Source organism: Rattus norvegicus, chromosome 7 (assembly GCF_021556685.1).
Source record: "Rattus norvegicus strain SHRSP/BbbUtx chromosome 7, alternate assembly SHRSP_T2T, whole genome shotgun sequence".
Taxonomy (NCBI): Eukaryota; Metazoa; Chordata; class Mammalia; order Rodentia; family Muridae; genus Rattus; species Rattus norvegicus.
This window is the reverse complement of record NC_141540.1, coordinates 114,394,645-114,420,007: the sequence shown is the minus strand read 5'-3', so window position 1 is coordinate 114,420,007 and position 25,363 is coordinate 114,394,645. Positions and strand designations below refer to the sequence as shown.

Here is a 25,363-nt window from a genome sequence, read left to right as displayed (position 1 = left end):
CTTCTAATCGTGTAGACTCTTCTCCAAAGCAAGGTCCAGTGCAGTCTGGGCTCACACCTCCTTTCTTCCTGTTCCCCTCTTACTGGTCCTCCCATTCCCCATTGCAGGTTTCTGAGGTGCTGCTGTGCACCTGATTCTGTCTCCAGTGGTGGATCTGCATTCATGCTCATCCCTCTGCCCTTTGGGCCCAGCATTAGCCACCCTCTGTCAAGCTCCTGTGGGTTCTGTCCTTAGTGAGCTGTAGTGGCAGAGGCGGTATTTTCTGTGAGTCACTGTGACATCCCCGGGTGCTGTTTCACTTTGTCAACACTGCCTTCCTTTAGGGTGTCTCTTCTCAGGATTCAGCACAGGGCTGGGCCTGGATGTACTCAGTGCCTGCTCACCACTGTGATGTCAGGAGTTGGGGGTAGATGGGAGGGGGAATCACAACTTCATGAACCCAGCTGAGGTTCAAGGGCTGTGTTGGGTTGGGATACTGGGTTTTACTTGCCAGATAAAGACCCTTGAACAGGGTCTGAGTGGAAATGGGTTCAATGGAGGCCAGTCTGGGCAGTGAGGAGGTGTGGCAGTGTCAGCCACAGAGGCCTGCAGCCCATGGAGCTTTCTTGGAAAGTCACTGTAGAAGCTGGACATGGAAGCGTCACGTGAGGTCTGTGGATTTTGGGGACAGGAGAGAAGAACTGGGACAACCAGGCTTCCTCTTAAGGTGACCGGAACTCCTCTCATCTCCTGAGTGTTTCAGGCAGCAGTGACATCTCCCACTATATCCAGATCACCCCTTGAGATACTTGGAGGAAGAGGTGGGAGAGGGCAGGGCCACTACATCAAGTCCAAAAGGATTGAGAGACATACATGAGGTTTGGGTGCAGGTCCCAGATATGTCTGAGTAGATTTTCTAGAAGGAAAACTAGTGAAGGCCCATTCCCTGTCTTCTGACCCTGGACAAACAGTGTTGCTGCTGCCATAGCAGTTGTCCTGATGGTGCTAATTTGATCCTCATCCTCAGATCAGACTTTTTATCTTTAAGAAGATGTTTGTGTTTTTCCTGTAAGTCTGTGTGCCACGTGTGTGCTGGTTATGTAACAAACTGAGAAGGTGTCAGATCCCCTGGGACTGCTGTGAGCCGCTGTGGAAGTGCTGGGAATCAAACCTAGGCCCCCAGAAGAGCAGCCAGTCTTTGAGCCATCTCTCCAGCCCCCTGATTCTTTTCTCTTTTATATGTTATTTACATGTGCTCCTCTACTGGAAGAGAAACATAAACAAGCAAATGTCACTTCTCACAAGAGGTAGTTGAATTAGCATAGGTTATGTTGAGACTTAAAAATTTGGGAAACAAAACCAGAGAACTGTCAGTTTGAGGTTAAAGTGGAAATACCTTGTTTATAAGAATAGATGGGCATGTTCCAGTCCCTCCCCACCACACTTGTCCTCTAGAAGGCAGTAACTCAGAGGACAAACTAAAGGCAGTGATACTCCACACAGTGGGCTTGTATCTATGCACCAGAATTCATGCATTGTGCCTTCATTTAAGCAGTCAGCAAGGCTCAAGGCTTGAAGCTCCAAGGCAGAGCGTTGATCTTAAAAATTATGAAAAGCAAAAGCTCCCCTGACTGTCATACAAAATCTTTCCTCCCCACAAATTAGCTTTTATACTGATGGCCCAGGCCTCTTCAGAACTAACTTCAAGTCTCTTTCCTCCCCCTTTCTCTTTCCCTCACCTCTTCCCTTCTTCTTCTACCCCCATGCATACACGCACACACACATACACATGTATTCGCACACGCACATGCCTGCATATACACACCCTTTCGGAAAATGCTGACATTCCTGAGATGAGGGCTCTTCTTTGCCCAGAAGTTTTGCACACACTCAAAGAGCCTCCTTTCTCATCCTCATTCTCCAGGCTCTATCTGCTAAAGTCTTCTTCATGCTCCGAACCCTGGCCCAGCATAGCTTCTGGTGAAAATCCTTCTAGTGCCCTTTAAATTCAGTCAGCCTCTTTCCATGTACTCAACACCATACATTTTTATGGCTCATGTTTAACAAAGTGATATTTTTTAATTTATGTGAAATTGCCTCGTCTCTCCCACTCGACTTGTGCTATGCAACATAGTAGCCACTGGAGAAATTCACTTGAATTTAAAGTAATTAAAATCAAGTGAAATCAATAGTCAATCCTTTAGACGCTTCGGTGCACCGTATACTGTTGAAGTGCCCATAGCTATGTATAGCTAGCAGCTGCCTTTCTGCATCACACAGAACAGGCCAGTAGGCCAGAGCTCCTTGGCACCAGACACCAGGCTGCCAGGACGAAAGCATAGCCCTTGGTGAGGATACATTAAGCAGACAATAAGTATCAGGGTGTGAGTCAAGGAAGAGGAGACTGTAGTTATGCGGGAGAGGGGAAGAAGGGACTGTAGCTAAAAGAGAGGAAGAAAGGGGACTGTACTTGTGATGGAGAGGGGAGAGAGGGGAGGCTAGCTCACAGGAGCCATAACCCTAAGTGTAAAAAGTAAAGCACCAGTTTCCAGAGGACAGCATTTCCATGACCCATATGTAGGCAAAGATTTCCTAGACAAATAGTAGCATTAACCAAACCAAATTGAACAAAATAAGACAAGCAAACAAACAAACAACCCCTAACCAACCAACCAACCAACCAACCAATCAAACAAACAGAAAACCAAATAATAACAAAATTAAGTAATTCTAGGCTGGGCATAGTGGCACAGACCTTTAATTCCAGCACTCAGGAGGCAGAGGCAGACAGATCTCTGTGAGTTCAAAGCTAGCCTGGTCTACAGGACTATTTCCAGGACAGCCAGGGCTACACAGAGAAAACCTGTTTTTTGGGGGTAAGGGAGATCTGATCATGAAAAGGCAACATTAGAAGAGCAAAGAACTTAAGCACACATTGTAAGCAGGTGGCAGGTGACAGTTGACCAGGTGTTTAGCATTCCTAAACCCCTGGGTACTGGTTCCAGAACCAAAAGTGTTACAAGGAGGAGGAGCAGGGAGAAGGGGAGAGAACTTGGCTATAAATCTACCATCTTTGTCCAAACGCAGACAGAGCATCTACAGCAGTGCCACTGAGAACAACCCAAACGTTCACAAGAAGCAGAATAGCTACACTACCATTTTGACACAGCAGCACACCCTATAGCAAGCAAACACATGAGCATTGGCATGGGCCTCAATTGCCATGCTGAGACGAAGGAGGGCCATGGACACTGATTTGAGATGTCTGGTTCCAGAAGTCTAAAAGAATATCTTCATGTGATTTTTAAGTCAAAGAGGACTAAAAAGACAGCAGAGAATAGAGACTGTATTTAGTTAGTATCCTGTAACAAGTGAGACTTATGCTCCGTGGTAGCAGACACAGTTGTGTATCTTGGTAGAGAGCTGCCAACAGCAACAGGATTGGAAGAGGAAGCAGAGAATGCTGGGAATTACCGTGCTGTGGTCTGGGTGTAGGGTGCCCTTCTGTGAACCAAAACGTAGTAGCCCATCAAGCTGTAACTTAACGTTAGTGCTTGTCTTAGTGGGGGTATCTATTGACTGAAGAGACACCATGACCAAGACACCTCTTATTAAGGAAAATATTTAATTGGGGCCAACTTACAGTTTCAGAGGTTCAGTCCATGATCATCATGGTGGGAAACATGGCAGTGTGCAGGTAGACCTGGTGCTGGAGGAGTTGAGAGTTCTATATCTTGATCTGAAGGCTGCCAGGAAGTGGCTCTGTCTTCCACAGGCAGCCAGGATGAGGCTCTCAAAGCCCATCCCAACAGTGACACACTTCCTCCAACAAGGCCACACCTATTCCAACAAAGTCCCACCTCCTAATAGTCACATCCCATGACCAAGATTCAAGATACCAGTGCTCATTACTGTATGCAATTTAGCAGACTTTCATTTTTTAAAGAAATTATGCACCATTTACCACAAAATGAGTCTTTTAGGAATGAATCTGTAAAATACCAAAAGACCTTCCCAGAGGTGATTATTATATGTTGCTGGGAAACTATTAAACAAGACAAACATCTTATAGAGATATACCATACTCATAGATAGGAAGACTAAATAGCATAAGAAAGTCTTGTGTTTCCAAAATTCATCTATTGGTTTGAAAGTTTGGATGGAAATTCTAACAGATGACCTTAAAGATTTACCCAGGAAAGTGATTCTGGAATTTCTGTGAAAGCACAAGGGGTGGGAAACACCCAGCCAGCTCTAAAAGAGTTATCAGGTGAGGGCGGCCCTGAAGGACTCCAAGCCCAATATCACAGGCACTGAAAAGCAACGGGGTCTGCCCAAAGCTTTTGGAACACTTGGTCAGAGGATGAGTAGGAACTTTTCAAGTAGACAGCGGAAGGCTGTCTACACCAGAGGGTGGCTGTCTACACCAGAAGAAGGCTGACTACACCAGAGGGAAGGTTGACTACACCAGAAGAAGGCTGTCTACATCAGAGGGAAGGCTGACTACACCAGAAGAAGGCTGTCTACACCAGAGGGAAGGCTGTCCACACCAGAGGAAGGCTGTCTACACCAGAGGGAAGGTTGACTACACCAGAGGAAGGCTGTCTACATCAGAGGGAAGGCTGACTACACCAGAAGAAGGCTGTCTACACCAGAGGGAAGGCTGTCCACACCAGAGGAAGGCTGTCTACACCAGAGGGAAGGTTGACTACACCAGAGGAAGGCTGTCTACATCAGAGGGAAGGCTGACTACACCAGAAGAAGGCTGTCTACACCAGAGGGAAGGCTGTCCACACCAGAGGAAGGCTGTCTACACCAGAGGAAGGCTGTCTACACCAGAGGAAGGCTGTCTACACCAGAGGGAAGGCTGTCCACACCAGAGGAAGGCTGTCTACACCAGAGGAAGGCTGTCTACACCAGAGGGAAGGCTGACTACACCAGAGGGAAGGCTGATTGCACCAGAGGGAAGGCTGACTGCACCTGAGGGGAGGCTGTCTACACCAGAGGGAAGGCTGTCTACAGCAGAGGGAAGGCTGACTGCACCTGAGGGGAGGCTGTCTACAGCAGAGGGAAGGCTGTCTACAGCAGAGGGAAGGCTGACTGCACCTGAGGGGAGGCTGTCTACAGCAGAGGGAAGGCTGTCTACAGCAGAGGGAAGGCTGACTGCACCAGAGGGAAGGCTGTCTACAGCAGAGGGAAGGCTGTCTACAGCAGAGGGAAGGGTATCTGTACCAGAAGAAGGCTGTCTATACTAATGGTTAACTTCACAAACAGTGCAGAGCACTGCAGTCACTCCTCGAGCCTTCAGTAACCCTGATGTCAATTAAATAACAGTGGGAGCAGGGCTGACATTTCAAAGACCCCAGGCAACTAGAGCACAGAGGAGCCCTGTGTGCACTACAGGCATTAAATACGAGGGTGTGGCACACTAGATGTAAGGAGCAGGGACATGAGGAAGAAGAGTGAGAAGATCACATGGCCTCAGGGTAGGGCCACACATGCTTGCTTTGTGCACTGACTGTGGCAGTGAGAAGTCCTGACTCAAGCCGTAGCAGAGAGGCAAACCCACTCTGCAGCGGCCATGATGCCAGTCTGGAAGACAGCAGAGAGGGGTGCCCACAGATGGGAGGCCAACAATGGCAGCACCAGGAAAGACGAGAAGGGTCAGACTTGGATGAGAGTGGAGAAGGCATCGGATAGGGCTGTACTTCACCAGACACCATCTCTTCCTGTTTCGACGGAAGCACCTCTAGTCCCTTCCACTGAACAACTACCCCCACCCCGCAGGCACTTGTCTCTTGGTGAGTCACCGCAGCTTGGCTGGAGAGAGCGATGATGAGCACAGGAGATGATGGATCAATGGTCCACAGACAGGCTCTTGCTGCCTGCAGCGCAGTCACCTGTTGCTGATGAATGACAAACACTCCAGTCGCCAACCCAGTGGCTTAGAACGTTATTTTCCAACCGGAATTTAAGCGGAAGAGCAAAGCCAACCTTCTCACATGCTGGCTGAACAGGCGGCCTAGCAATGAACGTACTTCATAGGTTATTAAACAGACCTCTGGGCAAGTGTGGTGGGTGGCACGAAGCTCCCCACATCCGCAGAGATGCTCTCCTATGAGCCCCAGGGAGGCAGGGACAGGCTGACCTTTCCTGTGGCTACGCTGTAGTGCTGTGAAATGACTGTCTGTGAGTCAGAAGGCAGGTAGGTGGCCCAGCTAAATATAACGATGGGCAGGCTGTCCAGGACATTAGCTTTGTTCCTTCGGAGCAAAAACAGACAGCCCACTGAATACAAAACAAAAGAAACACGCCATGGCCAACACAACCTGAGAGCAGTCATAGGTCAGGATTAAAATCTAAGATATAAACCCCCCAGTTTCAACTCAAATATATAGAAAAAAAAAGAGTAGGCAGAAGAGAATAAACGTTTATTCAAAGTCACCAGTGACTCACACAAGGCCTAGATGGGCCAGTCAGATTGTGAAGAGGCTAGGGGCTTCAGGCATAGCGTCTCTCATCCCTGGAAGCTTTCTGTAAGGGGCTGAGTGGCAGAGAAGAGAAGATTCCGAGGAAGGTTAAAGCTGGCTGGGGAGAGGGCAGCAGCCTGCCCTGGTTGTATAAAAAAACAAGGAAGAGAAATGGACAACAAGTATGAAAGCAGCATGGGGTTGCCATGGGAACCCAGGTAGGGAATGGGCAACCCAGAAACAAGAGCTTCAGCTATCTCCCCAAAGGACCAAAGCCCATAGGACCAGGACTGGGTTAAGATGTGTCTGGTCCCTGAAGGCATTTGAGAACATCTTCACAAAGGCAGCGTGGAACAAGGCAGAAAAGTTCTCATGGAGCCCGGGGGGTGGGGGGGAGCCCTGTTTCTGATGACAAAGGGGGACCAAGGGATGGCTCTCAGAGGCTGAGGGGGTAAGTGGTGAGTGACGAAGGGACACCCAGGCAGGCAGGACCTGGGAATTCAGAGACAAGGATCCTGGACTTGCCCTCAAGATAAGCACAGTAGGGTGACATGCATTCAGGCAGATTCTCGGGGCTTGGGCTGGCACAGGGGCATGTAGGGGGCAGGACCAGTGTGATCTCCTGGTCACAAGGGAAGACCCTGTGAGAACAGGCAGGAAGTAACTGAATTACATGCCAGTCGCGTGTGCTGGGCACTGATTCTCTCTGTCCTAGTGCTTTCTAACCCAAGGAAAACCAAGTTCGACAAAATCTCAGGCTTTCTTTAAAAACAAAACAAAACCAAAACACATGTTTGTGGCAAAGTGAGGCATCTAGGAATTACAGAGACAGAAAGAGATACCTTCGTGTTAAGGCTGCAAGCAAGCTAGCTGCCTCCAGCTTCCGGGTGCTTCGGGATGAGTCACACCATTCTTTAAAAAAAAAAAATAAGACTCAGAACTCCAAAAATCCATATTTATTCTCAAAAGAGAGCAGCAGAGCAGGGCAGAGCTCCTGAACAAATCTTCTGATTCCAGGGGACAGCGTTAGGGGAGCAGGCAGGTCATGGAAGAGAATTCAGCAGACTGCAGAGCAATGGCCCACCAATAAAAGCAATCCCCGACTAACTTCAGCTGTCAGTAAATGGTGAAGCGATACACAATCAAATTGATTTGCACATAGCCCTGGACTCTGGATGAAGACCTATGCTGATGGCCACTACCCCTAGCAGCCTGCCCCTAGGCTGTTCCTCAGAAAGGTGGCAAGAGACATACTCACCCATGGGAAGCAGCGCTGGTTCTTATCAGAGCTTAGCAAGACACTGGTGTCTCTGCTGAACCCCAGGCTGCAAGCGTAGGGCCATCCAGTAACAGTGCACAGGGAAAAGGAGGAAGGGCACCCTCACTAGTGGCTTCATCTCCTACAGCTCTGCACTAGTGCCCTCCAGATGGCCTCCCCAGAGAATTGTGTATGTCTCACTCCAGGGCAACTGCAGTTACCCTCCTTCTGTAGTCCTGTTCTAGCATCAAGAAAAATCATCACTCTTCTGATTGACATCTTATCCCACCAAAAAGGGATTCGGTAGCAGCTTGAAATTTTTGTAAAATATATATTGGAAGCCTTGAACTAATCCATCTCTGCATAGGTCACTGCCCCACCAACATCAGTAACTCATGTACCCAAAGCTACAACTTTTCCCAGAACTCCAAAGCACTCTATGTATTCAGGAGGACAATGGGAAGCCTCCTGACACGGGAAAAGGCCGAAGGCCTTAGGTCTGGTGTGATAGCTGTGTTACAGCCAGTGGAGGGAAAGCAGTGTCCAGATATGGCTGTCCATGGAGGCTGGGGACCGTGCCTCTTGAAGTCCACTGTCTCCGCAGACATTATTTTTACTTTCCTAAACACATTGCAGAGTTTCTGAATGAATGAGCATGTTGCTTTCTCCATGGAAATTAAGGATGAGTATTGGCTTATCTTCTCAGCCAACTGCTTCTACTGCTTTGGTTTCCTTGAGCATATTTTATGATAACCAGATGGGCTTTTTTGGCATCCATGGATTTTTATGAATACATGAGAAAGCATCTTTGAAAAATATTCTACCTGAAGCAGCCTACACTGACAGACTCCCGGGAAAGAGACCCGTTGCTTTCTTTTACCTTTGCAAGTGTATTTTATTTTAGTTACATTTTATTCAGGTTTATTTTAGGTATCTGTTACTATATATATCCTTATTCACGCATGTCTTTTTCTTTCTTGCTTTCTGGAAACAGTTAAAAAAGCATACCCTGTCACTAGGGTTGGTTGCTAAGCCGTTTGGTTGGTGGGGGCTTGGTGTATAGTCTGGACCTCCTGCTGTGCTCCAGAGCAGCCCAGGCTGGTGAGCTCAGGCTGTTGTTTTTGTCTCAGTGTGGCTGGTGGTTCTGAGTTCTGGTTTTAACCATGTGTTGATGGGCTGTGTAATACTGAAGAAGTCAACCTCATTGGAACCTTGGCTTTCTCATGTGTAGACTCAGTACGGTAATGCCCACTTTACAGGGAATATAGAGTGAGTTAGATGCCCCCATGGACTTGTGCCCATTGCCAGTCCAAGGACACCACGATCCATGATCAGATCTGTCAGGGTTATCAGAGAGAAGGGGGTTGCTGCTGGGTACAGTAGGAACTGCCTCACGTAGTCGTGGAGGGCAGAAAGTCCTGCAACAGGTTGTTATGAGCTGGAGACTTCAGATACATGGATTAGTCTGAGGCAGAAGGGCTGAAAACCTTGGAGGACACTGAGGGTAGGTTCTGGAGCCCAAAGTTTGGAGATCCTGAAGTTGTAAAGTCAGGGGTGAGAGAAAAGCAGGTGAGTCTCTCTAAGGTCGCTTCTACACTACCCATGGTTTCGCTGATTGGATGATGCTCATTTGTGTTGAAGGTTGTCCTGCCCCTCCCAGTTCCCCAATTTACAGGCCAGCTCCTCTGCAGCCAGGCACACATACCTTGCCAGTTCTCGGATATGCCTTTGTAGGCTGGCTTTGCTGGTGTGGCCAGAGTAGCTGCTTTTCCTCCACTGCTAGCGCCTGCTTTCAGCTGTCATTTCCCAGTTGTCATGATGATTGTGATATTGCAGTTGAATTCAAGGGAAGTGTTATTTCAGCATGCAGAATTACATCCTGAAATTGCCCACAGCCTTTCTCCTAATGGAAAGATTGAATGCTATAAACGGTAGTTGTGAAGTTCACGCCACCCCGCTCACTTTTATTTTCGACTCAAACCATTCTTGCATGCATCCCATCCTCATAGTACCTCTAAGCTCCTTGGTCCTGGTAGACTGCCTCCATCTGTTTGTGACTTTTCGCCCTTGTCCTCCTATTAATTGTCAGACAAATCCATTCTGCACATTTGATTTGTGATTGCCTGTGCTGGCATAAACACAGGTGGGATGCTCCAACATCATTTTCTGTTCTTTCTCAGCTCCCATGCTGGAGAGAATTCCTTCCCAGTGTCTCCTGTGACATCTTCTCCCAGCTTGTCTCTTTCGCTTCTGCAGCTGCCCTGTGCCATTTCAAGCTTTGCTCTTGCCCAAGCTTCTGCCCCAACGGGAGCTGGAAACATCCCTGCCCATGTATGGTGCTACCTTTCTTCTCTACCTTCCACTGGGTTCAGAAAGCACAGCCATTCAGTCCATGAAGAGGTCACACGCTTTAAGAGGATTGTTTTTGAGGTTTCTGGGCAAATTTCACGTGTGTGTTATGTGTGTGTGTATTTTATATGTATGTATGTGTGTATTTATGTGTGTATGTATGTGTGTGTGCAAAGTGTGCATGTTCCAAAGCTTTCCAGCTTCAAGTCATTGCTGATATACATTTTCCCTCTTTCCCAGTATCTAGTACTCCTTGATTTGGTCTCTCATACTCAGCTTCTGCACTGGGTAGCACATAGTATGCACAGATCTCAGGCCATAGAAGGTGCTGGGAGTCAGAGGGAAGGATTGTTTTCAGTGTACCCAGGGGAGGCACTGTGGAAAGTGCTTAGACCTGGGGGAGGTTGGAGGATCAGTGATGGTTGTCACAGCTGGGGCCACAGTGGGACATGGGGAGCAGAATGGTAGAATCTTCTAGTTCCTTTGCAGTGGCTCATTGGCAGCTGGTCTCCAGTGTCCAGGAGAGCTGCTTTGCCTTTGGTTAGCTCTTTACTGAGTGTATCATTCCTTGAGAGCCCCAGTGAAACTTCTGGGTCATTGTTCTCCTTGAAAGTCCACTTTCCCCACACTAGTCCCTATGAGGAAGCGGCCTGCTGCGGGGTGGTAGTGTCTGTGTGAATGAATGCCCGGGGAAGATCCTCCCGCCTTGTAATTAGACCAGGGAGGAGAGAATATCATGCTCCTTCATGTTACTTCTTGGATAAACAAATCCCTGCCTGACAAAACAGATGATCATATTTACCTGCAACTTCTGTTTTCCTCCCTAGATGGAATCAGTGTGAGCGGCTTTCCCCTGTCCAGTCCTTTCCGCCAGGTTGTCCGGCCCCGAGTGGAGAGCAGACCCACAAACCCTTCCGAGGGCAGCAAGACGGGGGACCTTGGCCACGTCAAGGTGAGTCCATCCGTGGAGGTGCAGGCTGCCAGGGTTGGTTCTCCTGGATTTTGCTGGAGCACTTTCCAACTAGCATTTGGAGTACCTTTCTGAAGGAGATTGGAGGTGTGTGGTTGAAAATGGTTTCTCGTTTCTTGTGGCATTTCTGGAACGCAGTCCCGAGGCGACTCATGTGCCGTGTACTTGGGGGGATGCAAGCTCTGATTTTGCTGTGACATAGAGACTGGAAAGGCAGGCCTGCCATTGAGGACAGTGAGCAGAGGAGATGATTTCCCCCCTGTCCCTTTCCTTTGAGAGATGCATTCATTGCCCAGTTCTCAGTTTGGCTATTCACTTCAGCATTTTTCTTAATCATTTGGCAACTCTCGCAGGTGCTGGTTTGTAAGCCCACAGTTCCTGGAGCTCTCCGTACAAAGCCGGGATGCTCAGGACACGAGGGCCAACAGGAGCAGAGCTTGCAAGGAGTGTGTGAGAATAGGAGCTCCAGGCACCAGTCCAGACCCTGCAGAGCACCCCCTACCCCTGTCTCCGGAGGTGCACAGTGGGGTGCTGCAGGGCCCTGAGCAGTGGCTGGGGTGCAGGCATAGAACCACTATTTAAGCGAGCATACTTATGGCCACCCAGTGGGCATGCTGTTTGCTAGCCCCATACTAAAATGTGGGAGAGCATTGGCTGATGGGACCACCAGAAGAGCTCTACCCAAAGCCCAAGTTGGATGGGAAGAGCTGCCCTGAAAGCTGTCCTGAGTAACCTTGGTGCAGTGTGGAGAAGGGTTTGTGTTCTGTGGAGTAGTAGGCTCCTCGGAGGAATGGGGAAGGCTATGCCAGTGGTTTGAGGGCTGCCTGTGGGGCATGTGAGGAAGAATGGCATGATTTAATCCGAGTTGTGTGGAACCCATAAAATCATTACTGGTATTGTCACGGGTGATAAGGCTGCCAAGCACTTTCTTGAACTAGGTATATCGCGTTTCCCCGAAGGATACAGGTGGCTGACAGGAACTGGGTCTGCACTCAGGACTGTTTATTCTGCATGTGGTGGGACGGCGTGTGATAACTGAAAATGGATGCTGTGTTTGGTGGGGGAACATCAGTGAAGTGTCTCAGCTCAGTAGCAGAGTGCTTAGCCAGCATGCTTGCGGCCCTGGACATGTATCCCTACCACACAAATTATATAAGCCAGGCCTGTCTGCCTCTCACAGTCCCATCTGGAAGACTGGCCATTGTTGGCTTGGGGAAGAAAGAGTAAGACCCCTGGGCTTCATTTTTATAGCTAAAGAAAATGGAGACTAGGGAAGATAAGTTTGGGTGGCAGCTGTAAGCCCAAGAGTCACTCAGGAGGAAGTAAGGCTTTGCCCTTGCTAGATGACCTGGTGTCTAGTTAGGCTCAGATTGGTTCTGGCTTCTATTTCCCAACTCTCCTTTTCCAACTATCACTGGGGGCCAGTAACTACTGTTTAAATCGCATGCGATCTGCAGTGGTCCTGTGTGATCAACACATGACAAGGGCTCTGCCGAGAGCCCTCTGAGAGGCCACCAGCTTATGGTACTGGCTATTGTGGACCCAGGTTGGCCTGTGCCTGGTGCTACTACAGCTGCCAATGGCTTTGCTTGTTGGAAGCAGAACTGGATCAGACAGAGCGATGGGACGATGGTGCAGCCAGTGGAGAGCCAGAGTCTTCTCCGTGCTTGCCTCCTGGTACTTAAACAGGCCTTCTTTCCACTTCACACCTGCATGTGGCTTGCTGGAAGAAATGCTGAAATCTTGACAACAATGGAGCTTGCCAGGGCACTAGGCCTCCTGCCCTTTGCATGTTGGCTTTGGAGGTGGTAGGCACCACCATGGTGCCTTACAGAGTAGCTAAAGACTGGACTTCAACTTCAGGAACTTAGGAAGAAAGTTGGAAATTAAACTTGAAGTAAGCAAAATGGGAAAAAAAAAAAAAAAAACAAACAGGGCAGAAATCAATGAGCTAAGAAACAGACAAAATCCCTGAAATAGACAAAGTAACCAGAAGCTTGTTTTTTGAGAAAGTCTGCGAAATTTATCGACTTCCAGCCAGATTGATTAAAGAGTAATTATGTAAATTACCAGTATCAGGCCCAAGATAGGGAGCTTCTGCTCAGGCCTTGCCGAGATGATAAGGGAGAAGGGAGGTGCATTGCGAAGCATTTTATGCTGAGGACTGGGTAAGTAAGCAGGTAGCTTTGTATCCCTCAAGGAAAGAGAGTTCTTGCTAAAACCTTTCACAGAGAAACTCCTTAAGGGAGAAACAATAGGAAATCTGCAAACTGTGAAAGGAAGAACACTGCAAGTGGGATGGCTCAAGGCTAAAGATGCTTGCCATGCGTGCCCTGTAAAGATGCTTGCCATGCGTGCCCTGAGGACCAGGGTTCAAAGCCTGGCACCCACATGGAGGTGGGGAGAGAGAAATGGCCCTTCATGTGTATCCTGTGGCATGTGTCCTCTCCCAGCTGTCACACACACACACACACACACACACACACACACACAGAGTAATGACGATGATGATATAATGATGATGATAATGAAAAGAAAAAAGAAAAACCAGAAGAAATAAGATAAATAGATTTTTGAAGAAAACCCACACGGAGCATCACATCACGCCATAGACAGTCTCCACCCCCTACAGCTTTAACAAGTCTAAAGCAGGAGTTGAGCCTGCTTGCTACCTAATGGGCTGTCCAGCATCAATTGAACAGGGCTCATCTATGGAAGGCAAGGTTGGTTTAACATCAGAAAACCCACAGTTGAAACTCTCCATGTTGATAAACGAGGAAAGGAAAATTAAATAAACAACTTCATCTGTTGCCACGTGCACGTAGCATTTTTTTTTTTTTTTTTTTGGTTCTTTTTTTCGGAGCTGGGGACCGAACCCAGGGCCTGCCTTGCGCTTCCTAGGTAAGCGCTCTACCACTGAGCTAAATCCCCAGCCCCATGCACGTAGCATTTAATAAAGTCTGGCATCTATTTCCAGAATCCTCTCTGCCACCTTGAAATAGAGATGAGCCGTCGGGCCAGCTGTTCTCTCATGCTTCACAGAGAAAGGCTTGGCCTGGGCTCTGGAGTCCCCATGACACCCCAGCAGCACCACACAGAGACTGGCTCTGTCATAAACTGCTAGATCTTTCTTAGAGCTCGTACATGCTTTTGCACTTTAATAATTATAGTTAAAAAGGGATGTACTGGAAGAATCTGCGAAGAATTCAGGTTAAGCAAACAGCATGCTCTTCTGTCCCTTACCCGCTCTCCTCCCCTCCCCTCCCCTTTCCCTTCCTCTTCCTCCACCCCTCTTTTTTCTTTCTTATGTGTGTGCCTGCTGTGCTGCATCTGGAGAAGCTAGAGGACAGCATATAGAAGATCCTTAAATGTTTTGAGTTACTTACTAGAGTGTGTGTGTGTGTGTGTGTGTGTGTGTGTGTGTGTGTGTGTGATGTGTGCATGTTTGAGTAGGAGCGCACATGTGCCATGGCCTGCTCATGGTAGGAGGAGAACTGCTTCTCCCCTTTTACTGTGGGTTCTGGGGACTGAACTCAGGTCTGGAGCTTCTGCAGCAAGTGTTAGCCTTAATGTAGGTCTCTTCCTGCCAAATGGAAGGAAAGGAAGTTGGCGGAGAATGGGTGTGGGGGAGGGAGCGCAGTGGAGTAGCCGGTCCCTGAGCAGGAGGCATCAGAAGAGAAGGCTTATTTCAGCAAAGGCTACTGGACCAGGTTGCAGTGGTGGCTGGGACTCATCAGACAGCATGGTGATATAGACATTCTGGAGGAGACCACCATGTAGACAGCAGTGAAGCTGCCACAGACGCCTGCCCCCAGGTCTTTCCAGGCACACGGTGGCCCAGGTGCAATGGGTGACTGACCAGAATCAGTCTAGTAATTACATAGCAGAGGCAAAATGGCTCCCAAACATCCAGTTCCAAGCTCAGGGTCTTAGCCTTCCAGAATGCTGGCAGCTCAGGGAGGGCAAGCACCTGAGCCTGCTGAGTCCAGAGAACCAAGGGGCAGAGAGGCTCTGATGCCTACCAGGGCCATTTCTGTACAATTGCACATCATTCAGGGGAAATTAGGACACATCTCTATGAGGTGAAGGAAATGTCCAGGGTCAGGTAGCCTCTAAGTAGAAGTTAAATTCAGCCCAGGTGCTTCTGATTCCAAGGCTTGTGCATAAGCCATTTCTACCACACCACAGTGCCACTGCCTGTGCAATTTCTGTGCCCCTGAATTTATTACAGGATACAGAACACACTCTATTGATTCAAGCTATATTGATGAAATAGTCATGTCTAAGCCTTTTGGCCTATCTGACCTCAGTTTCCACTCTGTGAAAGGCAGATAATAAGGCTTCCTCCCAGCTCTTGTAGGGAGGGAAGTGTCTGCTATTAGTCCTGGTAGATAAGAAAAGCTCACAAAATGGCAAATCCAATTCAGCTCCAAATTATTTCTAATCTGTCCCAGTGATAGTTACAGAGACAGGGCATTTTCCTTGCGAAGTTTAAGCATAAAAGCTTCACAGGAATCCTTTAATCTGCTCAACAATTTTAAAACTTAATAAGAAATTTAGATTGGAGAGCTGGGGAGAGAGGCTGCTGTCTGTGGAATGCTAAAACAAATACCAAATGAGGCCAAAGGAACATTCCTCCAGGTCCAGGGAGGGCAAAGCTAAGACCTTTTGAGACCATGGGTGTTGTGTCAAGCCTCTTGCAGGTATATGTTGTGTGTGCACATGTGTGCGTGCGTGCGTGTGTGTGTGTGTGTATGTGTGTATACGCGGTATGGGTGCTGGTCTAATGGTGCCTTCTACTTTTTAATTTTGTTTTACTTTGAATTATGCACATTGTGTATGTCCATTTATAGGTATGTGCACACGAATGCAGGTTTTCTTGGAGGCCAGAGGTACTGGGTCTCCTAGAGATGGACTTACAGGTAGCTGTGAACTGCCTGGTGTGGGTGCTGGAAACTGAACTCAGGTCTTCTAGAATAGCAATAAGGACCTGCCAAGCCATCTCTGCAGCCCCATCTCTGCCTTTGTTTGAAACACAGTCTTTCTTTGGCCTGGAATGTCACCACACAGGCCATGGTAGTTGGCCCACGAGCTTCTAGGGATCCTTGTGTCTTCTCGTCCCATCTCTGCATTGGTAGGGTTACCTGTGTTCATCACCAGGACAGGCTTTTTGCATGGAACCTAAACTTGGGTCCTCATGCTTGCAAGGCTTGTCCTTCACCTATTGAACCATCTCTTAAGCCCTCCTGCAGCTTTTATCCAGTTCACGTGTCTGACAGCTAGAGAGCAGTTAACCAGAACATGCTGAGTTCTAAATGCTGGGAGTAAAGCCACGTACAGCGTCTGAGAGTCACATTCTGGCCAGAGACTAACACTAAACCATGCTGGTTGTGATGTCTGCTGAGAATAGACACAGACAGAGGCAGGGGTGACCTCCGTCTCTGGTGTGGGGAGAACGTCTGCAGAGTTCATTACAGCTCTGATGAGAGAGGAACAGGTGTACACAGCTTGTCCCACTCTGTCATGGATGGGCCACTGGAGTGGCGCCGTTATTTGGATGCTAACAGAGGCTGCCAACCTTTGGAGTATTCTTATTGCCAGTTACCTTTGTCCCCAGGTGATTGCAAGTTAATTATAGAGGTGAGACTTACTGTTGTCTGCATTTCCTCCTTTGCAAGGGGCAGACACACGCAGCAGTTATACTCTTAGAGAGTGTGGAACCAGTGAGACAGAAAGGTACTAAAATGGCTTCTAGTGCCATACCCCACCCTTGGCAGGAGCTACATTGGCAGTAGCATTAGCCTGCCCCACAATCACCTGGGGGCCACCCTTACCTGGAGGGTGGGAATGGGTACTTCGGGGCAGTCCTGGGTGATGCAGCCGGGGTGGAGTCCTTACTTGAGGGATTATCGTCTTAGAAAGGGAGACCTTGATCCCCCTTTAATTTTTATTAGTAGTAGGACTGGCCTTTAGCATCTTGTTTGGTTTTGTTTGGTTTTTGAAGACAAGACTTTTCTGTTTAGCCCTGACTGTTCTAGAACTTGCTCTGTAGACCAGGCTGGATTTGAAGAACTCACAGAGATCCATCCGCCTCTGCTTCCCAAGTGCTAGGGTCAAGGTACACACCACCACCTACGGCCTGTCTTCGGCATTCTTAAGAGGTTTTGAAGCCTTCCTGCTGTACAGGCATGGGGTACCAACAGGAGCTCACTTTGGGGAACTTCCACAACAGACTTATATATACTACCTGGAATCCTGAAAAGGAATCTTCACAATCTTTTGTCATAAAACCCTGCTATAAGCACTTAATTAAAACCAAGTCTAGGCATTAAAAAGCTGATCTGGGGGCTGGTCCTAAAACCTTTGCATAGCGATATGGAATGTAGCCTGCTCAAGCCAGCTTGTGCCCACAGGATTAATGTCTGTATAGCAACAGAGACCATCCAATGTTTGAATGCATGACCCTGTGCTACAGAGGGCTACACCGGTCATCTGCAGGGTCTCCAGGGACACTGGGTATCTCCTCAGAGCCAAGCAGGTCTTGTGGGACTATTATCGAGAGCTGGCTTCTGCCATCACATTCAGCATGATTGATCTGCAGTCAGCAGGAAAGAACCAGACAGGAGAAGAAAACGTGTACTTTTATTGCATTCTTGCCAAAGAAGAAAATTGAGTTAAGTCTGCCATTTGGAATGACTGACAGTAAGCAATATGTTTGCTTGGGTAAGGACATTTAGGTGACATGATTAGTCCCTAAAAATCCAAAGCAGTTTAGAGACTATGTCAAAACAAAATAATTCTTACCCTGCTTCCCAAGTGTTTACATCTTATCAAAAGGACAAGACATGGGAGGAAGAACCCCGTGTTTATTTGCTATCAGGCCTGCAGTGACCTTTGCTTTTGGCCAGCTTTGTCACAGTGGACAGGTTCAAGTAAGCCATCTCTGGAATGAGGATGATCCTTCATACCCCAAGAAGAGTTCCTGTTGTGAGGTGGGTTCTTTGGAATGAGCAGGCACGTGGCCCTGTGTCTATATGTGTGCTGTCCATGTGGTCTCCTGGAACTTGGTGAAGCTGTTGGCCATTCCTTCCTCTGTCGCACTCCAAGCCCCGAAGTTCCTCAAAGGCAGAGGGTGGTGTTCTCTCCTCACTCATGCTAGGAGAGAGCCCGGCTGTGCATGTAGCTAGTAAGTGACTGTTGCCACTCAGTGACGGTGGGTGGCTAGTGAAGAGGCAGGCAGAATGAAGCAGAGAACGTTGGGAAGGAAGGCTGGTGAATGACACAGCCTGAGCCCACACAAGGGACAGACATGTTTAGAGCAATTCTGTAGACACATTCTGGTAACAGATGCAGTGAGGAAGATAAGGTGAGGTGACAGGCAGGGACGCTGGACTGTGCAATGTGGCGTGGACACATGCATGTTCATGACCACACCACTTTGTTAACCCTACCCTACCCTGAGTTTGTTAGTGCTGACATTCAAAACTTGAATAGCCTAGGTTTTCTTCTTTGTTTGTCAAGAAGGGCAGGACTCAGAATTCTCAAATGCCCACCATGGAAATTTGAAGAAAAGAGGCAAGAAAGTCACCATTCAAGTGGCTAATGCATAAAACAGTTGGGTGAGAGAAGACCTTGGCTGACTTTAGAAGGAGTTCTGTAATGTAGAAGGTAATTATTTTTATCTTTGTGAACCTTATATTCCTGATTTGATGAGAGTAACAAAAAGATACAGGAACTGGTACTAGGTTTCCTAGGTGCTTCCAGACGGTCGGTCGTGTGGGTTTTTCCATCTAGCTTGTTAATAAGATGAATGAGAGTCCTCATCTGGCCATGGTGCAGCATCCCACCTTGGAACACACGGTATTCAGGAGGGAATCTGGTGAGAGAGAGGAGGGGTTGAGGGTTACGGCAGCAGGCAGGCCAGAGTCTAAATAAGATGGAGAGCTCAGGGAGGGGCACCGAGGCAGCACTCCAGCCGCATCCTGGGGCTGTACCAGGGATGAGAATCCGCCCATGAATATGAAGGGCAAGGATGGCTTCAAGACTTGGGCTTCACAGGTACATGGTCCATGCGATGCGGAGGGAAAACAAGCGGTGGCCTGTGATTCTGGTCCCGCTGCTCAGCCTTTCCCACCTGCCAGGAAGCCAGTCACACAGAGCTCAGCCTGGCTCCGGGACAGACTCCTTCCTCACCTTAAGTCCATTCCTCTGCGTGTATTCTTCACTTTGATTTTTGACGAGTTCATATAGGGCGTGCCTGGTAAACACTCTACTTGTCCAGTAACCATCAAAGGGACAGTCCCCTAAGAAACTTGAGTTCAAGTTCACGATCCCCTAATCTCCTCTGTATCACAATTCTTAACCAACATCCATCCTGAGTCAGTGAGCTATGCATAGTGTTCTCTTATGGATGGTGCTTTCACGGATGTCTCTGATCTGGGTTTCTAGTCTTGTAAATCTAGAAATAAACATATTTCTGGTGCTTTTAGAACCCTAGCACATGCATTGTACAGTACGAACTGCTTTCGAAGTTTGAGTTATCTGGTAATTTACCCATGTGGGCTTTTTTCTTTCCTATTACTAATGATCTTTTAACTCCTGGTAATGCTAAGATATATTGAAACTATTGTTTATTCTTATTTTTAATCGAGAATAATTGAAAGTCCTAATATTTTTACATGATTTAACTCTGTTGGTATACAAATCCACATCAGAACCCACATCATTTTGAGTGGTTTGTTCATGGAAGGGCTATAGCTGAGTGTTTGTCATTCTTAAGATGCTGGGCACTGTGCATCCCCCTGACGGGTGGGGTGGGGCCCTCACATTAATCAGTATATACATGTTTTATGATTTCAATCCTATTTGCTTCTTCCACACACAAATTTGAGAAATTTGCATATAATCGATTGGATTTTTCTTTGTAAGATTGAAACAAACACTCAACTTTTAAAGAATGGCCTTGCTTTTCTGACTTCTGAAGAATCAAGTGAAGATGGTTTCACATCCCTACAAATGCATATATGTGTAGGGAGAAGTGATTGCTACTTTGCTTTTTAGTACAAAGTTGGTATTCATTTTATCTTCTAGGATTTTTCTTTTTCTAAAAATATTTTATACAACATTTTGAACATATTCACCCCTTCTCTTCTGTCTTAATTCCTCTCATATCCATTCCTCTCTCCCTACCGACACCTGACATTCTTGTCCCCCTACCCTCCATTTAAATAACCCACTAAGTTCAGTCTGTGCTGCCCAGGTATTCCTGGGGATGTGGCTATCCACTGGAGCTTGGTTGACCTAGAAGGGGCCATGCTCATCAAGAAAACAGACTCTCCCTTTCCCAGAAGCCCTCTCTTAGGACTGGGAGTACCGTCCCGCTTACCTCCATGTTGAAAAGTTCACTGGCTTGATCTTGTACAGGTCTTGTGCAGGCAACTGCAGCTGCTGTGAAGTCATGAGTTGTTTTCCTGTCCTGTCCAGAGGGAGGTCCCATCTTCCTAGACCTTGGCGCCTCTTTTTCCGTCCCCTCTGTTCTGTGATGACCCTGAGTCCTGGAGTAGCAGTGATTTAGATGTCCACCTGTAGCTGAGCACTCAGTTGACACCTCTCCTCTGAACCTTCACTCATTGTAAGAGAATTATTGTGGCTTTTGATACTCGAGTTGACTGTTTCGCCAACACTGAGGCCAAGATGGAGGCCTTGGATGGGTTGACAAGGCCCTAAGCCCAGCAGGTTCTCCTTTCACAAGAGAACAGCCCTGTGTTGGTCCTTCACCCATAGCAAATGGCTTTGCCTGAGTCCTAAGTGCTAAGTACTTTCTTATTTCTGCTTTCAAAGTATCCTTCTATAAATTAGAATAGTTAGACCATCTGCTGGGGCCCTCTGACTACAGAGAAGCACATCCTCAACCTTTTTCCAATTCTGAACTCCAGCTCTGTTCCCCAGCTCTTAGCATCTTCACAGACACATGGATTTTTGTTCTCAGTGTTTTGATCCACTTAGAGTTGCTATTGTCATTGCTCAAATTGTCACAGTTTGGCCAGAGGGACCTTGTGTTGAGCTGCCTCCAGGCCCTTTTGGCATGGCTGTTAATCTTCGGAGGCTCAATGCTTAGACAATAAAAAATGAGCTGTTCTCATCTCCCGGCGACCTGTGAGGCCAGCTTCTTTGCTCAGGATGGGGAGCTGAGGCCAGAAGCGCGTCCACATGTGATAGCTAATGTAGTTACCGCTGGTCTGGGGCATCACTGTGTGGAGGGCTTGGGCTCATCGAATGCCGTGGCCTTTCCCATGCGCCTGGATGGGTTGACCTTTTCTTTCCACTGCTTCTCTTCCCTGCCACACCTGACCTGTTCATCTGTGGGTGGAACGTACCTCCCCTCCTTTGTCACTGAGCTCTGCTGTGGCACCATTGTATTTGTACCCATTTCTGGGGGATTCTGCATAGAGTGAGGTGCTGTCTGGTCCCTCAGTCCCATGCTACCATTCTTTTTCATATTCTCCCCATTTGATAAGCTCCAGGGTGTAAAATTGACTTAGTGAGTGGGAGTCACTGTGTAAGAACATCTCCAGCACCGGAGTGACTCAGTAGAGGTATGACTGTGCTTTTAAATTTAATATCAAGACCTGCTGCCTGACAAAATATATAAATGACAGTGAGATAAAATATTTGAAATTAGAACTGCTTGGGGAGGCGAGGATATTGTGTGACAGCATGCACAGTGGGCATGGTAGAACGTAAGCGAGGAGGCACTCTTTTCTGCAAAAATTGAAAATAAAATTTATAAAACATCAACTAAGTGTTTTTTTTTTTTTAAACCTGAGATATTCCTGGAAAATTCCAGAAGTTTCTCTCCTCTTTCTTAAAAACAAAGTAAAAAATGTTCACCAAGACAGACAAGAATGCCAGCAGTGCTTAACAGGGAAGTATAAATAAGAACTGCCTCTCGGGGCTGGGGATTTAGCTCAGTGGTAGAGCGCTTACCTAGGAAGCGCAAGGCCCTGGGTTCGGTCCCCAGCTCCGAAAAAAAGAACCAAAAAAAAAAAAAAAAAAAAAAAAAGAACTGCCTCTCAAGAAACTGACTCTAAAGTGAGCTGGAGCAGTGGTTCTCAGCCTTCCTGGTGCTGTGACCTTTAACGCAGTTCCTCACGTTATGAAGACCTTCAAACATAGTTATTTTGTTGCTACTTCATAACTGTAATTTTGCTACCATTACGAATCATAATGTAAATATCTGCTACGCTATGTATCTGACATGTGACCTCCAAAGGGGTCACGACCCACAGGTTGAGAACCACTGGCTTGGCCAAAGCCGAGGGACATGGACTAGGATGCTCAGCCTCAGGGTTGAGCTCAGCCCAGATAGTGCTTTGAGACTATCAGCTACCAGCACTGCATTTCTGCAAGCCAATCGGAGATGCGATCTAGAGGGTCCCGAGGTAGGCCTCCCGAGTCAGGCTCTGCATTTTAATGAGACGAGAATATTCAAGTCTGAGATGTAGCCTTTGCTCCGTTGCTCTGAGTCCTGCTCTTTGTTCTGTGCCGGCATCCCCTCCAGGAAGCCCTCCTCTCAACCCCTTGCCTCTTGTGGCTGCAGCAGTAATTTGTCTGCTGTGTTGGCATCATCTGTCCCCTTCTGTCCTTCTCACTGTCACAGCCTCCCTTTTGAAGTGCAGTGTCTGGCATGCTGAATGTACTCAATAAATATTTGCTGAAGAGAGCAGTATCTTAGTGCTAGGGTAGTTCCTGGGATTACACAGGAAAAGAAGCAGGCCTTGCCAGTAGGGTCTGCATGTTTCTCAGTACAGAAACTTGTATTAACCAGAGAGACTACTAGGACCCTGGGTGCTGCTACCGAGAAGGCCCAAAGGTGACATGCAGGCTGGGTTCTTGGAGCAGAGTGGCTTGAGTGGAGCTGACTGCCCACTGAGCTACTGAGTTTCTTCCTTACTTCTCTGCAGAGGCCTCCAAGGGACCAGTAGTCCTCTGACTTGCTAAGTGTTGAGCTTGGGGATAGTAGTAGGTAACAGCTAGTTCATCAAGGTGTCCTTTGAGCTTCCAGAAAAGACCCCTCTGAGTCCCGAAGACCACCTCTTCTGCTCTGTCATTAGCCTGGGCAGGCTTCCTCTCCTCAGATCTTGGTCTGTTCCCGTGGTCCTGTTCTCCGCACCCCCCCCCCCCCATTCTGTGCTCTTGAACAATATAGGTACTTTAAAAAGCAACACAAAACTCATTAAATGAATCTCCCTAAGGGTTGGATTGTGGCCCAAATGTCAATACGTATCTGGCAAAGAGAGGAAATTAAAACTCACATCAGTGTGTCTCATCTGGATCACCTCGGCGGCCTGGCAGAGGAGTCCCGGCGGTAAGGCTGTGTTCGGTGTAAATAGCAGAAAGCCCCGTGGGCTCTAACCAAAGGTCCAGCCTGTATTCCTGCTTCCTCTGGAAAGTTACTGTGTTCCTAGGGTCTCGGGCCACTCATTGCTTAGGTGGTGAGGGTGGGCGTTTCCCGTGTAGATCTGATACGGGATAAAAGAGAACAATGGAGATGTGTTTGTTTCCAACTGCAGCAGCACCTTTGCATCAACGCCCAGGTCAGTTAGGATGATCCATTCAGACCTTACCGCTGGGAGCCCCCACCCATCTCAAGTTGTTCCCAAGTTTCTTTCCCCCACCTCCCACATTGCATTTCCTCTTCCTCCTGCCCTTCTCTGCCCTCCCCCCCCTCTTCCCCTAGTCCTCTGGATCCAGTCTTCCAGTCTCGCCAGCCCCAAGTCTCCAGGACAGTTGCACGCAGCCCAGGTCCTCTCTACATGCCATCCCTGGGCCCAGTATTACTCTGCTGGGTTGTTGCTGGGGACAGTGCAGCTAGATCTTTGTTTCCTCGTAGGTTCCTGGGCAGATTGTCAACTGGTGTTACCTACACATAGGCCCGAGGACAAAGAGTCAAGAGTCTTCACCAGACCACAGAGTCTGGGTTTTCAGAGGGTGTTCCTGAGGCTTCTTCTAAGGGAGCAATATTTACTCTGGTAGCTCTAGGGTTAGAGTGATGGATCCAGATCCACAGGCCTGGCCCAGCCCTTTCTCATCCCACTTGTTGGCCTCTCTCCAGAATGGTGCCTTATGTAGGATGACGAGACTCTAGCTTCCACCTACTTGGACCCTGCTTTGTTCCCTGTGCTGTGTGCTTTACACACATTCTTGTTAATTCTTTGACTAACCCCGAGAGGTAATAACATTTTCGTGTGCAGTGATGGTTTGCCCTCATCATGCTGTCTGGAGGCGGCCAACTGCCTGACTATGCTTGTCCGGTCTCCATTGAGCCCCTCCCCTTTGGTGAGGGCTATGGCATTGGGCACAGTGGCTCACCAGAAGTAAGTGGATTGAGTTCTTGTGCTTCCGTGAAGCTTTGCGGGAAGATGCCATTTTTCTCTTCAGATTCAAATCTGAATTTTCTAGAGGTGTAAGAGATGAACAGCTCTGTCCTGAAAGGCTCGGGGAGCTCTTTTCACTGTGTGTATGCTCAACTGACTCTGGCAAGGCACTAGCTTTGTGATGTCTACACACAAAACCGTTCCCTCTCTAAAGGTAGGTCACCGTTGGGGCCAAGTTTGTGTTCTTGATTTTTAAGCTGAGACCTGCAAGAACTTGTGCCTTAGCTCTAAATGTGGAATTTGAATTTATTCCCCTGGGCAAATAACCGAAGCCCATGTTGGAAAGGCATTTGGAACTCAAGTCCACATCTAAAATGTGATGATTCATGAGTTGTGGATTTAAGAGAGTACTGAGAAACCGTCTAAGCACATCAGTAACAGAGGTGCATGCAGGGAGGCAATTGAAGCCTCCTCCCTACTGGAAGATATGCCTACCTCTGTCAGATTCATGTAGCCATTTCTTCAAATCTGGGAGAAATAGCCAGTGAATAGTAGCTACTAATCATTATCACTGAATGTCTTAGTTCCTTTTTTGCTGCTGTAACAAGATATGCATAAAGGTGAGTATAAAGAGAAGAGGTATTCACTTCACAGTCTTAGAGGCTGATTAGCCAATATTGGGCATCTCTGGGTCTTCATAGATGGAAGCTGATGTTGAAGATTTCATGGAGACAAAGGAAGGTAGAGAGATTCAGGGTTAGGCTCACATTCTCCTCCTCTTCTTCCTCTTCCTCCTCATTTATCAATCTGATATCATGGCGAATAACTGTGGTCTCATCAGAACCACACTGATCTCTTTTAGGTAATGCTTCCATAACTGAGTTACTTCTCCACTAGGTCCCACCACTTCTCTGTGTGTCTTTACCGGGCACTACACACTTCTACCACATGAGCCTTGGGG

General features: G+C 47.8%; 1 protein-coding gene and 1 long non-coding RNA gene across 14 annotated transcripts in view; one reads left to right on the top strand and one right to left on the bottom strand.

Moving 5' to 3' along the window:
• The window catches only part of Trappc9 (trafficking protein particle complex subunit 9), a 475,208-nt gene that overhangs the window by 139,787 nt on the left and 310,058 nt on the right, over positions 1–25,363 (top strand). For all 13 annotated transcript variants that reach the window (XR_015624092.1, XR_015624090.1, XR_015624086.1 and 10 more), the window contains 1 exon segment: positions 10,884–11,008. Coding sequence is in view for 6 of the 13 variants with exons in the window: in NM_001034156.2 (NP_001029328.1) it covers positions 10,884–11,008 (125 nt within the window). In the remaining 7 variants the exon portion in view is untranslated.
• On the bottom strand, positions 17,652–23,508 carry LOC134479749 (uncharacterized). Its single transcript, XR_015624828.1, has 3 exons — positions 23,341–23,508; positions 20,412–20,580; positions 17,652–18,902 (listed from the first exon to the last, which is right to left on the bottom strand). It is a non-coding gene; the product is annotated as an uncharacterized LOC134479749 (long non-coding RNA).